Below are 15539 nucleotides of genomic sequence, written 5' to 3'. Positions count from 1 at the left end.
CTTGCTTGGGCCCCGGGGCTTCAGCCCCGCCTAGCCCAATGGTTAATGCGGCCCTGCCTGTCACTTATTTAGTGGCCTTGGATGATAAGTTGCAGATGAATGCAGACAAAGTGGAGAGGAACATCATTGAGACACAACGTAATCTCAACAGGGTAAGTACAGAACAACTGCTTCTGTGGATTACAAATCAAAGCCACATAGTTTATGTTAAATGCCCCTTGAAATATGTCAGTTTAGGGTTATTTGCAGTACAATTGCAGAAAGTGTATGCCAGTCTTATTTTAGTATTATTTATATACTATTATAGCATTTTGATTAGCAAAGCAACATTTCTATTTTCTGTTAAAGTTTTGTTTTAAGTTTTTTTTCTCCCCACAAAATATTAGTATTTTATTGTTTTTTTAATTTAATAATAATAATAATAATAATAATAATAATAATAGTTTTAGTTAATTTTAACAAAATGTCTCAGGTTACCAATGTGACGTGGTTCCCCGAGAGGGAACAAGATGCTGCGTCCGACACTTTGGGGAATGCTGCCAGCATGACCGGTGTCTGAAGCATGTGTAAATCAACTGCAATCCTATTGGTCCACGTGGCCTGTGACGTCATAGGCAGGTACCCACAAGTATAAAAGGGCACCTTCTGAATACGTCACCAACTCAGTTGTCTGAGGAGACGTAAACAGGCAGGCCGAGGCATAGCAAGGGGACGCAGCATCTCGTTCCATCTCGGGGAACCATGGTTACATAGGTAACCCGAGACGTTCCCCTTCTAGGGAACTCAACGCTGCGTCCTGGTGGACACTTTGGGGAACGATATCCAATCACGCTATGCTGAAGAGCATGCCTGTCCACCTTGTGAGAGAGCACCAAGGAGGTGACAGACATGTACCAAACCTTTCCACAGAAAGTGGCCAAGCCACTGACGCCTTAGGCTGCTGAACCCTAACCAAACTAGGAACACAACCATCCTCAGATAGCTATGCTATGTGAGCAATAGTAGCCATGATACATAAGACCACTGAAGAGGCTGGAAGCCTAGAGGAGCTGAAAGATTGCTACTAACAATCCCAGCTAGAACACAGCTATCCGCAGATAGCTATATCCAAGGGGTCTTATGAAATGAACCTTCCTAAAAGCTGCCCAGACCAAACCCAGCAGGGGAGAAGCACTCTCTAGGCAACGGGTCAGGAAGACCGCTACTTAAAAACCCTAAGAAGGGGATCAGTCAATGAGCTAGCACATAGCTATCCTCAGATAACTATATACCTGAAGGGGCTACATGACAGGACCAAAAACTAATAGTCTACCATTACTAGATAGACAGGTAAACCTTCCAGTGAAGCTGCCCAGACCACAAAGAATGGGCTATCTACTTACAACCCTAGCAGGGGAGATAGCACAGTCTAGGCAAGGGCTCAGGGAGACCGCCACTTAAAAACCCTAGGAAGGGCAGCAGTCTCTGAGCTAGCACATAGATATCCTCAGATAGCTATGTACATAGGAAGGCTACCAGAAAGGGACCGACTGTGATTACCCAGACCACAAAGAGTGGGCTGTCTACTTAAAACCCTAGCAGGGGAGACAACACTGTCTAGGTAAGGGCTCAAGGAGACCGCTACTTAAAATCCCTAGGTAGATGAGCAATCACCAAGCTAGCACATGGCTATCCTCAAATAGCTAGGCTGTAGGAAAGGGGACCACTGCAACTGCCAAGACCACCAGCAGTGGGCTGTCTAATTATAGAGCCCATAAAGGGAGACACCACTATCTAGGTGGGCTGTCTAATTATAGAGCCCATAAAGGGAGACAGCACTATCTAGGCAGGGCTCAAGGAGCTAGTGCATAGTTATCCTCAGATAGCTATGTTTCTGGGAAAGGGCAAGGTAAAACACAGCTAGCCTCAGATAGCTGTATTCAAGTAAGCCTGTCCTGCCATAACAATGACTGAAATATAACCATCCTCAGGTGGCTATACTAAGGTGGTCGGTCCCCAATCAGTGTCAGTCCCACAGTAGGCTAGTGAGCACTGTATATTGACCAGAGGCTCACAAGAGGACGATCCAGACCATAGTAAATGATTCGCTAAAGAGCGAACACATAAAATACCATTAGTCCGAGATCAAAACCTAATGTAATCATGGCCATAACACTAGGTGGCTGGACACAGCTATCCTCAAATAGCATTTCCCTCAGATAAGGCTGAAATTTGCGAAGACTTCAGCGCTTACCCGAGAGAGCTTGTGCCAAGGGGAACCCAACCTAGTCATAGACTCCAGGCTAGAACAAAGCTGCCCTCAGACTGCTATATTCCAGAGCAAAGCAAGCTTGAGCATAACCATCCACAGACAGCTACACTCTAAGCAGAGTAACAATCTACTCAGCCCAAACCTACTAAGCGGGATTCAGAGGGACCGCCCACTTAAAAATGCCCAGAAGCCTGGGGAGGCAGCCCACTCCTAAACCCATCCAGCTTAACACAAGAAGGAACATTTCTCCATTACCACTCTAGATCACTGAAACACCCTGGGAGAGAAGCTCGCAAGCAGGCCATTCAATACATCCACGCCCAGCGAGGTTCCCTAGACACAATAACATGCATATTAGAGAGGCACAACTCAGCTAAATATAGCTCCGCCAGTGATCTTGCATGCTCTGAGCTAAAAACAATTCAGTGCTCACACTTCATCGTTATGGCAACACAATCATTATCCGCGGCACCAGGCAACCCGATGTAAAGGGTATGCGTACACCGCAGATCAAAGCAATCGCCGCGAGCTGAGATAAAATTTTGCATGCTCTGAGCTAAAAACAATTCAGTGCTCACACTTCATCGTTATGGCAACACAATCATTATCCGCGGCACCAGGCAACCCGATGTAAAGGGTATGCGTACACCGCAGATCAAAGCAATCGCCGCGAGCTGAGATAAAACCGTGCCATGGCAACGGCCCCGAGACACAAACGTTTTGCCCCGCATCCCTCGGGAATAGGAACAAGCGCGAGCGGAGCGTTATCATTGTGACTCATCACAATGAGCGCGTAGATGCCGAGACAAGACACAAAAGCTAGAATATGCCCTTAAGTGTTAAAATCCAAAAAAGGAGGCGCACATTCCTTAAAGCGCTGCTCGACCAAGATGACGCTTCACACATGTGAACAAACAGACGGCTCCGAAGACAACAAAAGTTGGTGATGTATTCAGCAGGTGCCCTTTTATACTGTTGGGTACCCGCCTATGATGTCACAGGCCACGTGGACCAATAGGATTGCAGTTGTTTTACACATGCTTCAGACATGCTGGCAGCATTCTCCAAAGTCTCCTCCTGGACGCAGCATTGAGTGTAGGCAGACAACTAGTGCATGTCAGTGGAAAGAAACATTAAAGGGACATTTTACCAATAAATGAAAATTGTCATCATTTACTCAACCTCTTCTTCTGTGTAACACAAAATAAGACATTCTGAAGATGTTCTAAAGAATAGTTGTTTGGAATGAAACATGAATGAAGGGGTGAACTATTAATTTTACAATTGTTACATAGCTTAATTGCATTGCTCTTTGATGTTTCTAGGATATCAAAATGATTAATGAAGGGAGGCAGCCCATGTACCAGGAGAACATCGACAGGACAATCCTGAACTCACTGGAGCAGCTGAATTCTCTGGATCGAGATGCAGCCGAAGCCTCTCGTTTGCAGCACCCTCATTCTGAGATGATTGAGAAGGAGTGAGTACAAACCTCGTAACTCTGTCTATATAGCCTTTAAAATAAAATATCCAATTGCATCTCATGCCTTAAGCAATGCAAGCAGAATTATATGCTGTGAATATGGTTTTGTGGATGACTCATGTTTTCTCCTCAATGGAAGTATTAAACAGCTGCGAAAGCGTGTGATGAAGCTCCATGAGGAACATGATCGCATTTACCATTTCGCACGATCGAAGAAGTTTTCCACCATCAACCGGGGAAAGATGGTTGCTGAGAAACTGGTGTGTATCTAAACATACCTCTCTTTCTTTCTTTCCTTTGAATATTCGGTTGCACATGCAAATGATTCATGTAGTGATGGTGAAGTGAAGCGTTCTGAATCAGTGAAGATTTCAACACAATTGTATCGGAAAAAGGTTCAGTGCTCGAAGCTTTTAAACACTGTTTATGTTGTGGCCATCTAATGGTCATAAAAATGAATAGCACCTTCCAAAGTGCTGTATTACATTACAGCCGCCGGTTTCACAACTGGTTCTACAACTGATTCTTCGTTTTAAATTATTGTAAATAATGGTCTTTGTCAAAGTCATTCATTTGTATTGGCATACTGGCAATAAAATAAATGAAACATAAATTTGTAAATTATTTAATTAAATCTGTGATCTGTCTGTTTTAAATCCGAATCAGTACTTAGACTGTTATAGCCCATTTCCATTTGAGCTTCATATATAAATTACGATATTGGGCTAATGCATTATGTTTTTTTTTTTACCTTTATGAAGTCTCATTGAGATTAAAATCTCTTTTACAAGAGAGACCTGGTCAAGGTAGCAGCTATAAAGTAAGGCAACATTTTAAAATACAACAAATACACATTAGAACAATATTTAAACATAATATCCTCTCAACAAAAAAACAACAACAATCACAAGCCTCCATTACCACTCTCTTTATGATGCCTTTAAATTCACCAAATTTATATAGATCTTTTTTGCAAATTATTCCATGCCCAGGGTGCGTAATACGAAAATGCAGTATTCCCCAGTTCTGTACAAACTCGAGGTACGTTAAAAAGCAAACACTTGGAAGAGTGTAGCTGGTAACTGCCGGAAATAAGACAAATAAGGGTACATAGATAAGCTGAAAGTTTACCTAACCTTGCTTTATAGATAAAAATGTACCAGTGTTGTTTTCTACTACAAGCCTAAGTACTTGTAGGAGGGTACTCTTTCAATCATTTTAACATCAGATGTAAAAAAAAATAAATAATAAGATTTTCAAGTACTTGTGACTGAGCTTTTGAAAAAAAAAAAAAAATCTTGTTCACGACAGTACCATGACGCGAGCGTCTGGTGGCGCCGGCGCTGACCCAGATCCGGCGTGATGACGTCATTACGCCGTATCTGGGTCAGCGTCGCCACACGCTCGCATCATGATACTGTTGTGAACGCGCGTCCACAAGTGACGCAATAGAGACGAAAATGTGGAATAAAGTCGTTATTTTTGTTTTCTTTGCGCAAAAAAAGTATTCTCGTAGCTTCGTAACTTTACAGTTGAACCACTGATGTCACATGGACTACTTTGTCGATCATCTTGGTACTTTTCTGGATCTTGAACGTGGTAGTTACCTTGCTGTCTATGGGAGGGTCAGAGGGCCCTCAGATTTCATCAAAAATATCTTAAATCTTTTAAATAGGGTAACTTGTAATCTGTAACCTATTACATTTCCAAAGTAACCTTCCCAACACTGGCCGTAGTTACGCCGTAAACTGTGTGTAGCTCAGGTAGCCTACGGCATAGCCTGACGTGCACCTCTCAAAAAATTTAACAGCGCAAGAATTGACCGCAAGCGATTGGTCTCCTAGAACCCCTCCCTCCGTAAGTATTTGAGTTTTGTGTGTTTTTTTGCAATTTAATATACTTTTATGTTACCTTCTTATAAAAAAAAAAAAAAAAACAGAGCAAAGACCAAGTGTCTTATTATTTATTATACAACATAGCATTATATATCTCTAAATTGTCCGCGACAAACAATATTGTTCTGCCGTAGTACAAGTCCTTGTGGAGATTGAAAGAGTGCCATCTTCTCCTGTTCCGTTGTCATCTCATTTTTTGTAGTTTTAAATAAATTAACTGTTCTTAAATATTTATTTACTGCCGTCACGGATGATGATTGAGATTTTCCTGGCCTGCTTCCTGGAAGGGAGAATGACAAAAGACTTGCAGTACTACAGGACCTGGCAGGGAAGTGGGCACCTTAGGGACATACCCGTCTCGGGTAAAGGAACACCCTAACCATGCCCGGGGGAAACTCCAGGCACAACACTGCGAGTGCCTGAAGATCCCCTATCCTCATCAGCTTGTCAGGGATATATTCAATGGGGTCGAAAGAGCATTGCACAAAGCCTCCAGAACCACCGGCAAGTTCCAAGAGGGCACCTTGGTGTGCTGTACCGGCCTCAGCCTCCGGGTACCACGGGGAAAAAATATAACTAACGGGTGTCTTCCCAATGACTGACCACCTAGAAGGGCGTGGTAAGCAGCTGTGTCTGCCATGTAAACCTTCGGAGTGGAGGGAGTTAACCTTGTGGAGAAGCGCTCCTGCAGAAACTCCAGAACTGCACCAACTGGGCATTTGTCTGGGTCTTGCATTTGCTGTCCGCACCAAGAATTGAAAAGTTTCCCCTTCAAGGCGTACAGTTTACTCGTGGCGGGAGCTCTGAACTGGAGTATGTTATCAACAACCTCAGTTGAGAGACCGGATGCTAGGAGTCGTGCCCCCTCAAGTGCCACGCCCACAGCTTCAATAACTCTGGGCGGGGGTGAAGGATGGTGCCCCCCACCTGAGAGAGGAGGTCCCTCCTGATCGGAATCTCCAGCAGAGAGCCATCAAGGAGGGACACCAGGTTTGAGAACCATACTCGGGCCGGCCAGAATGGGGCTACTAGCAGGAGACGGACCTTGTCCCGGCGTACTCTCTCCAGAACTCTCGGGAGCAGAACGATCAGGGGAAAAGCATACAGACGAAGCCTCTGCCACGTCTATACCATACCATCCAGTCCAAGCGGAGCTGGGTGCGGGAGGGAGAACCAGAGTGGACAGTGTGTCGTATCCTGAGACACGAATAGATCCACTTCTGCCTGGCCGAACTCACTCCAGAGGAGCTCCATCACCTCTGGGTGGAGCCTCCATTCCCTGGGCCTTAGCTCCTGTCTCGACAGGATGTCTGATCCCTGATTGAGGTACCCAGGGATGTAAACTGCTCTGAGTGAGAGGAGCTTTCCCTGGAGGATCTGGTGCGCCAGCCTGTAAAGGGGCGCGAACGCAGACCCCGTCGGTTGATGTAGGAGACCACCGATGTGTTGTGTGTGGACAAGCACATGATGTCCCCTTAGGTCTGGAAGGAAATGTTTTAGAGCTCGAAACACAGCCAGCATCTTTATGCAATTTATGTGCCAGGCAATTTATGTGCCACGTGAGATGATGGCCTTCACAAAGACCCTGGGCAGAGCGGCCACTCATGATCGCTTCCCTGCCCTTGAGGGAGGCGTCCGTCGTTAGCATTACGTGACGACAAGGAGCCCCCAACATCAGGCCTTGAGACAGGAACCAAAGTTTCTTCCACATGTCCAAGGTACGTAAGTATCGCCGCATGACCTTGATCGTGCGAAGCGGGTTCCCCCTCTGGGAAAACCCCTTGGTCCTGAGCCACCACTGCAAGGATCTCATGTACAGCAGGCCAAAAGGTATCACATTGGATGCAGCTGCCATCAGACCCAACAATCTCTGAAACTGTTTGACAGTGAGTGACTGGCCTTCTCTCACTCCCCTCACGGCTATGAGAATCGCTTTGATATGAGCAGGGGACAACTGTGCCTGCATCGTCGTCTAATCCCACACCACGCACAGATAAGTGGTCCTCTGTAATGGAGAAAGCACACTTTTCTTGGCCGTAAAGTTTAGCCGTAACCCCAGCTCTTTCATATGGGCTAGGACGACATCTCGATCCCGAACCGCCATCTGCTCTGACTGAGCTAAAATCAACCAATCGTCGATGTAATTCAGTATGCGGATGCCCTGGAGTCGCAACGGAGCCAGGGCAGCATCCACACACTTGGTGAAAGTGCGGGATGAGAGTGACAAGCCAAACAGAAAAAAAGATACTGGTATGATTTGCCCCCGAAAGCGATCCTCAGGAACTTCCTGTGTTGAGGAAGGATGGATACTTGGAAGTATGCGTCCTTGAGATCTATTGTGACAAACCAGTCATCTGATCTGAGACACGATCTGTTTGATAGTGAGCATCTTGAACCAAAACCGTTTGATAGCGTGGTTCAATAGATGCAGATCTATGATCGGACACAACCCTCAGTCCTTCTTCAGAACGATGAAGTAGCGGCTGTAGAACCCAAACTCTCTGTCGAGAGGAGGGACCATTTCGATGGCCTCCTTCCTAAAGAGAGTATTTACTTCTTGTTCTAATACCAGAGCCTGCTCAGGGCCCACTAGTGTAGGAATGACCCCGTTGAAGCGAGGTGGACGAGAACCTAACTGAATTCTGTAACCTCTCTCTACAGTCTGCAGGACCCATTGTGAGACATTTGGCAGAAGTTTCCACGCTGTCAGAAAGTCTACTAAGGGAACCAGTCTCTCGAGACTGGCCTCTGGTGTCACTAGAGGAGCCACCTGGGTGCCCTGAAGTGAACCAATCTGACTGCTCTAGTGCCCTCAAGCTTTCCCATGTCGTACCATCGACAGGCGGCAGCTGGGAAATTCGCTCGTCGGAGCTCACTGAGCCCTGAAGCACCAGGGGTGGCAGGGGTATCAGTGAATCTCCCTGAGGGCACTGAGGAGGATCGGGCACCATATACTGAGGTGTGTATCTCTCCTCCCTAGGGGGCGCTTCCCTCAGGGCCCTGATGATGGTTCTGTCAGGGCCGCTTGGCCGAGGCCTTCTTAGTCAGAATAACGGTCCGCAGATCTGCTTTCTGCTTCGAAGACCCCGACCGAGAGCATCGCCCCGACCCCTGCTCTTTCTGTGGGGGGGCTTGCGGGTTGCGGCAATCTGCTTCTGGGTCTGGCGGTATGAGGAGCTAGACAGCCGGGGCTGCTCCCGCTCAGTAGCCCCGCATACCTGGGATCTTCGAGGGAGGATGCGCTGGAATGCCGCCGCCTGTTTCTTCGCATCCTGAAACCTCTCAACGACAGTATTGACTGCACCACCGAAGAGGCCAGAAGGGGATAGCAGGGCATTCAGGAGGAAGAATTGAAAGTCGTTGTCTTGTAAATCGGACAGATTCAACCACAGGTGTCACTCCATAGCCATCAGCACTGCTATGGAGCGGCCGATGGCTGTGGCCGTTTCCTTGGTGGCCCGAAGTGACAGGTCTGTGGCCCGACGTAGTTTGGCAACTATGTCGGATTCCTCATCCCCCCTCTCATCCAGGTCTTTTAGCAGGTTGGCCTGGTACACCTGTAAGCTTCGGGGCCTTCAGGAACGATGCTGAGGACGGGGAGAGATAGCTCGCGAGCGTCTGCTCCACTGCCGACATTGCCCCATATCCTTTCTCATTCAGCCCCATAATGTTGGAATAATAAGAGACGGAAGGGCTGAAGAGTCGGGACGAATATGGTTTCTCCCACGATCTTGAAACCTCAGAATGAAGATCGGGGAAAAACGGAAAGGCCCTGTCATGAAGGCTGTGATCTGGTTTTCAGGAAGCACTCGTCCAGTTTACTTTTGGGACGAGCGTCCTGTTTCTCGGCTGGCCATTCGATGTTCAGTTTGGCTACAGCGCGAGTCACAAGCTCCTCATACGCGAGGGACTGTGGTGGCGAGTCCACAGTCTCCTCTGTGTCGACGCTCATCACGTTAGCCTCCTCGGAGGAAGACAGATAAAGCTTCTGGTTTTCTCTCCGGGGGGAAGAAACCACGGAGCGGGCTTCCGATCCCTGAGAGGGAGCTGTGGATGTAGCCGGTGAAGACCAAGATAAGGACGAGCCCGTCTCGGATCCCTCCACTAAATCCACTTGCGATCCCCAGGATAACAGCTGCCGCTGTGCCTCGGCAACAGGGGGGCCGGACCAAGCAGGATCGCGAACCTGGCAGCTTTCATCGAAGACGACCACACCAAATGACCACGTATTTTGACATTAAATAAATAAAATCACTGGTAAATAAAACATACCTTAGTATTGACATTTTTTTTTTACTTGAGTATTTCAAATATTTGCAATGAAATTCGCATCAGTGTATATATATATATATATATATATATATATATATGCAAATATTTGAAATACTCAAGTAAAAAAAAAATGTCAATACTAAGGTATGTTTTATTTACCAGTGATTTTATTTATTTAATGTCAAAATACGTGGTCATTTGGTGTGGTCGTCTTCGATGAAAGCTGCCAGGTTCGCGATCCTGCTTGGTCCGGCCCCCCTGTTGCCGAGGCACTATATATATATATATATATATATATATATATATATATATATAGCCTACTTCAGGATCGATACGCCCATCCCTATGAAGAATCAGAATATTTGTTGATTTTTTGACAGAGAACGTTTCCAAATTCTACTGAAACAAAGCTTTTATCTGTATTTCGGTTACTTTTAATTTCTTTATTCAATTAATTATTATTTTTCTCCCTCTCAGGATGATTCTGAATGGAAAGTTAAAATACCTTCAGAGGACACAACTGATGCAAATATCAAGTACAGGTACAGAGATAAATATTTATGAAATATTACATACTTGTAACATTACATATATAATATCACATATTCTGAGAGCATCTTTATCAGTGTAATATTTGTGTTTTTCAGTGTCAGCTCCTCTGAAGGGCAGCATGAATGTTTAGAGACTAGCCTCCGCTGGCGGTCTGACAGTGATGTCAGTTTGGAGTATCGATTTGTTGACTGGAAATCACTCAGTAAAGATATTATGAAGAAATACAAACCATGTGGACCTTTGATGGACATCACTGTAACCTCTGGCACACTGGAGGAAATTCAGCTACCTCACTTTGTCTGTGTAGGTATGTATGTGTAAGGCATATCTCACTCCAGATTCAATCATTTCAACATTCGTGTAAACCTTTCAAGCCAGACCTATGAGCTCTTGTTCTATGTAACTTAAATTGCATTACTGTCCACAGATTTTGAATCTTCCTCAGATGATGCAGTGAAAGCTCTTCATGTAAAGGACGGTACTGTTTCATTGGAAAGATGTGAATTAAGCGGATTCCATGCCAAACTTCTCAATCCCACCTTCTCATTCTTGGCAATTGTTGTAGAGGTGCAACAGTACCTCACCATGAAATTTCACTGTGAAACTTTGATTTATCGCAACAGAATATCTCCTCTCAACCTTCATGTGTACCTGATTTTAAAGGATAAAAGACTTAAGAAGGTAAAATCTAATGATAAGCTTTATGCACCATATGACAGTGTAACATGTGTCCACGTATTTTGACATTCATTTACTTACAATTGCAGAATAATAACCAGCTACTTATTGGATGATTTTATTTGAAAGAGACAATAACCAAACTCTTCTGAAGGTCTAATTAAAATCTTGCCATTATAGTATTCCCTCGGGCCCCTCTTTTCACACAACAAAAGCAAACAAGACATATACAGAATATAAAGGATGCTATGTTTTCAAGTCTTTTGAAGCCATTTAGCCTATTAATTTCAAAGCTAAATAAATAATTACATAAATCAATCTGGAATCTGTATTATACATGTATGAACCTCTATGATTATAAGTGAAATATACCACTCAACAGGTTTCAGTATTTGAGATTTTAAAGATGTTGTATGGCTTCAGGTGACTTGGAATATAACAAATTGTATGGACAATATAAGTATATTTATATTTTTGCTTTTGCAGAAAGCAACTGTAACACTACTTCTGTAAGTACATGTTTAAGTAACAAATAATTATGTCTAACACTGTTAGAAAGTGGAGGAGAAGGAGACAAATAATATGGAGATTTTAAAACCAACTCCAGATGAAGCCCTTAAAATCGATGACAGTTACACCCTGAAGACATCTCGTGGCTCCAAAATCAAACCTTCGGTACCTGGAAAAAGTTTGCCTTCACTTTCTTTTTTTGGCTAGAAAATGATCCAGACTTACATGCTGCCTCTTTCTAAAATATTTAAATTCACTTCTTGCCAGAGTTTAAAATTGACACCCAACAAGACCAACTTCTTTGATTTACACATTCAAGATGCAAATGAACCAATTGAACTCTGTATAATGACAAAAGAGGGCCAACAAATATGGGAAGTTAATATAGAATCAGGTAAACAACCCACAATAACTTGCAAATCTCTCTGCAGATCAGCTGTTTATCTTGTATATTTAAATTTTTTGTCTGTGTTCTTTCAGATGAATTCAACACAAACAGTTCAGTATGTAAGTGGCAGTACAATCTCCATATATGAACTATAAACATGAATACACATATGCATGCTATAAATTCAAGCAAGTGTTTTACTGTTGTTCTGCAGCTAGAATAATATTTAATACAGTTAATGTAGGTATTTTTGGCCTCATTTCAGCTGAATGGAGGCAGGCGACCTCTTCAACCAGTAAGTCACAATGACTAGTTAATTCAGTAGCCTAAATGTTCCGTAATGTTCTGCAAAGTTAAATATACCGTATTGACCTGAATATAAGACAATGTTTTTTTTTTTTTCTTGGAAATACATCTGAAAAAAAAAATGGGTCGTATTATATTCAGGGTCTAGACTTTGACATGTCAATAATACACCCACAACAATAGATGGCACCAAATACGCAAGTAAAACGAGCGTGCCAAGGAATACGTAATGTAATGTGTGTTGTAATGTTGTTAAAAGATCGCGAGTGAAAACAAAAGAAAAAGAAAAGCTTACAGTGGCATGAGCATAGACTGTAAAAAAAAAAAAACACGGACGTAGTGTCCGTGACGTCACCCATAGGTTTCTAAAGAGCTCAAAGCTCAAAGTGGGTGGAGCCAGCCGTCGCCATCTTGGCAGCGCGTCACTCCCAGATCATCGAAAATGGGCAAAGAGGTGGGAGCTGGTTGCTGAAACCACGCCCACCGAACTCGACGGCGGTGACTGCAGCGGCAATCCACCTGTCACACAAGTGGCCACGCCCTTAATTATGCAGAATTGTAAGGCTTAATATAATTTAAACGGATGAGTTATTAAAAAAATTCACCCCCCTCACAGTTGTCATGAAGGGCAAAATTAGCTATATAGACCAAAATAATGTTTTGAACCAGGCTGTAAACAAATTTTTTTTCTGCTGTAAAGTTGGGCATTTTAACATGGGGAGTCTATGGGATTGACTCCCTTTTGCAGCCAGCCTCTAGCGGCCAGTCGATTAATTACAGTTTAAGTCACTTCCGTGTTGGTTTCACAAACGAGATCGGAAGGTTGCCGCTTGGGCATGAGTCATGACTGACATGTTAGCCTGATGGGACCAAACTTCCTCTGTAAGTGATTTTAAAGCATAAAACAGTACCCCGATTGGAAGACTACAATAAGATTTAACTTAATTACATTTTGCTAGGCTACTATGAGATGGATAGCCTAATTGTTATATAATTCAGATGGGCTACCTGTTATTTTTTTTTATGGTAGGCAAGAAGTGTTTATTTTTAAATGTGATTGGTACATTTTACCAGTATTTACCATACTATCAAAAAAAAAACAAAAACACAAGATTTGATCTTCAAACAGCCTTTTTCCAAAAGATACATCTTGAAAAGGGGGATCGTCTTATAATCAGGGTCGTCTTATATTCGGGTCAATACGGTATTGTTATTTTTTTGTGTCTTTAGCCACTATATGTAATTTAAGTTTTACCTAATCTTAAATGCACCGTCTGCCATCTTGTTTAAAACATTGCACTCTCATCTGGTCTGAGATTGTGGGGCATTCTGGTATTGCTTCATGATGATGATAAATACCATGATGAAGGATAAAATAAATGCTTTCCTAGAATTTGGCCAAAACTGCTGTTTATCTGAGTAATCTATGCATACATATACATTTCGATATGCAGTTTTTAAATGTGCAGCCTACACTTTCTTATGTAATTCCAAAAGCCTGGACAATAATTTTGTTACATTATGAGTTTTGTTGTTATTGTTATTTGTATGTTCTTCCTATTCTCTTTGTGTGTCTTTTCAGTTAATAGATCCTCGCTAATTTTGCAATGGATGCGCCGCCTGTTAGAGACTATGGGACACTCAGCTCGCGCTCGTTTTGAAACGCCTCTTCTGCCATCCACAAGTGATCTGATGAGACTTCGGCTCGGTCGCACAGCTCAGGGGCGCGATGCTGGTCTGACAGGTGGGGGGACCAAACTGAGTGTTGGGTTATACAATTAGCAGCACTATGCACCTTTTGTTTGCATAAACATTAAAATATCCATATTAATAATGATGGCCGGTTTTTAAACAAAAAAAAAATCTTGGTTAGGCTCGGTTACTTAGGCCTACAGCATAACAGGTTATTTACTAACATGTCGGCCTATGCTCAAATAAAGTTTTATGAAATGATAAACCTCACATTTCACTCTTTAACTAATTTTTAAAGGGGTGGTTCACTGTTTTTTTTTTCTAGGCTTGATTGTGTTTATGGGGTGCAGTCTAACACGTGTTAATGCTTCGTTTTTTTTATAAAACGTATTATTTTTCACATAATTTACCTCTATTCCGCACCGTTCTGTCCCTTCTCTGAGAAACACACTGATAATTTCCTGCTTTTATGAAGCCCCTCCCTCAGAAATAGGCGATGGGCTCTGATTGGTTAGCTAGCCCAGTGTGTTGTGATTGGCTAAACCGCCTCTAGTGCACGTCTAAACGCCCCGCCCCTCTCCTCAGTGGCATGTGCTCCGGTTGTATTGTAAACGACGAGCTAAAACTAATATCTGATGATAAAAACTATGACAAAATTTATGCCGTGTTAACAAGATGAGACGGGACTACAATGTTATTTGAGGACTACCGGACATCCTAAAAAATTAGGCTACTGTCTTGTCCTTCAAAATGTGCGTCCCTGTCATTGGATTGCAATCGGATGAGGGGCGTTTGCATATCTAGTCTCAGTATGGCAGCCGCAGCGGATGGATAGGCTACCAAAAATCGAACTAGCGATCTGAAACAATGGCCTCAGCACCCGAAGGGGTAGGGATAAGGTGACCAGACGTCCCGTATTTCCCGGGAGTCACAATTCGTTGTCGATTAACTTAAAGTCAGTGAGGGCGGGTTAGGCGGAATCGCGCTGATAGAAATGCTTTCTCTCGCGCACGCTCCACTTCTTCAGTTCTCATATACAGTGCGCGATCAGTTCTCAGTGCTTAAATACACACACAGCAGTCCAAATGTCTATCGTGTAGACTAGAGTATCTCACGTAAATACAGTCGGTTATGGATTAAGTGAACGTAAACAGGTGGGTGAAAACTGAACGTGTGTCAGTATTACATGCATGCCTTCCGTCTTAAAGGGATAGCATTCATAATTAAGTACCTATCTGTGTCATTAATGTTAACCAACAAAATATGTTAAATAGATATGTTAAGTAAACCTACTGTATCCAAAAAATGCACTGTAAAATCTAATTAGCTGGGCTTACTTAAAAAAAGCATGCATACCAATTGCCTTGAAAAAAGAACTAACTAAATCTAAGTAAGGTAAACTATTGGATTTTACAGTGTGAGTTTAATTTGTATCTCTTTCGTATTTGTCTAATTGTCTTATTATGCTTCTTTTTCAAAAATTATAAATTATATATATTATATATGAACAAC

General features: G+C 43.3%; 2 protein-coding genes across 2 annotated transcripts in view; one reads left to right on the top strand and one right to left on the bottom strand.

The window, feature by feature from the left end:
• LOC107737490 (histone H1-like) overlaps positions 1–15539 on the bottom strand; it is a 121049-nt gene that overhangs the window by 19771 nt on the left and 85739 nt on the right. The window lies entirely within an intron of this gene.
• Positions 1–15539, top strand: part of LOC107737488 (NACHT, LRR and PYD domains-containing protein 1b allele 5-like) — a 30406-nt gene that overhangs the window by 11944 nt on the left and 2923 nt on the right. The window contains exons 3-12 of the mRNA XM_016548975.1: positions 3577–3731; positions 3874–3994; positions 10379–10443; positions 10549–10760; positions 10881–11134; positions 11687–11806; positions 11909–12035; positions 12122–12148; positions 12295–12324; positions 13918–14079. Of these exons, the coding sequence (XP_016404461.1) occupies positions 3577–3731; positions 3874–3994; positions 10379–10443; positions 10549–10760; positions 10881–11134; positions 11687–11806; positions 11909–12035; positions 12122–12148; positions 12295–12324; positions 13918–14079 (1273 nt within the window). The remainder of the gene's footprint in view (positions 1–3576; positions 3732–3873; positions 3995–10378; positions 10444–10548; positions 10761–10880; positions 11135–11686; positions 11807–11908; positions 12036–12121; positions 12149–12294; positions 12325–13917; positions 14080–15539) is intronic.

This window comes from Sinocyclocheilus rhinocerous, unplaced genomic scaffold (assembly GCF_001515625.1).
Source record: "Sinocyclocheilus rhinocerous isolate Xijiao unplaced genomic scaffold, SAMN03320098_v1.1 scaffold2902, whole genome shotgun sequence".
Classification (NCBI taxonomy): Eukaryota; Metazoa; Chordata; class Actinopteri; order Cypriniformes; family Cyprinidae; genus Sinocyclocheilus; species Sinocyclocheilus rhinocerous.
The sequence above is the reverse complement of the archived record's forward strand: the minus strand, read 5'-3'. Positions and strand labels throughout refer to the sequence as shown.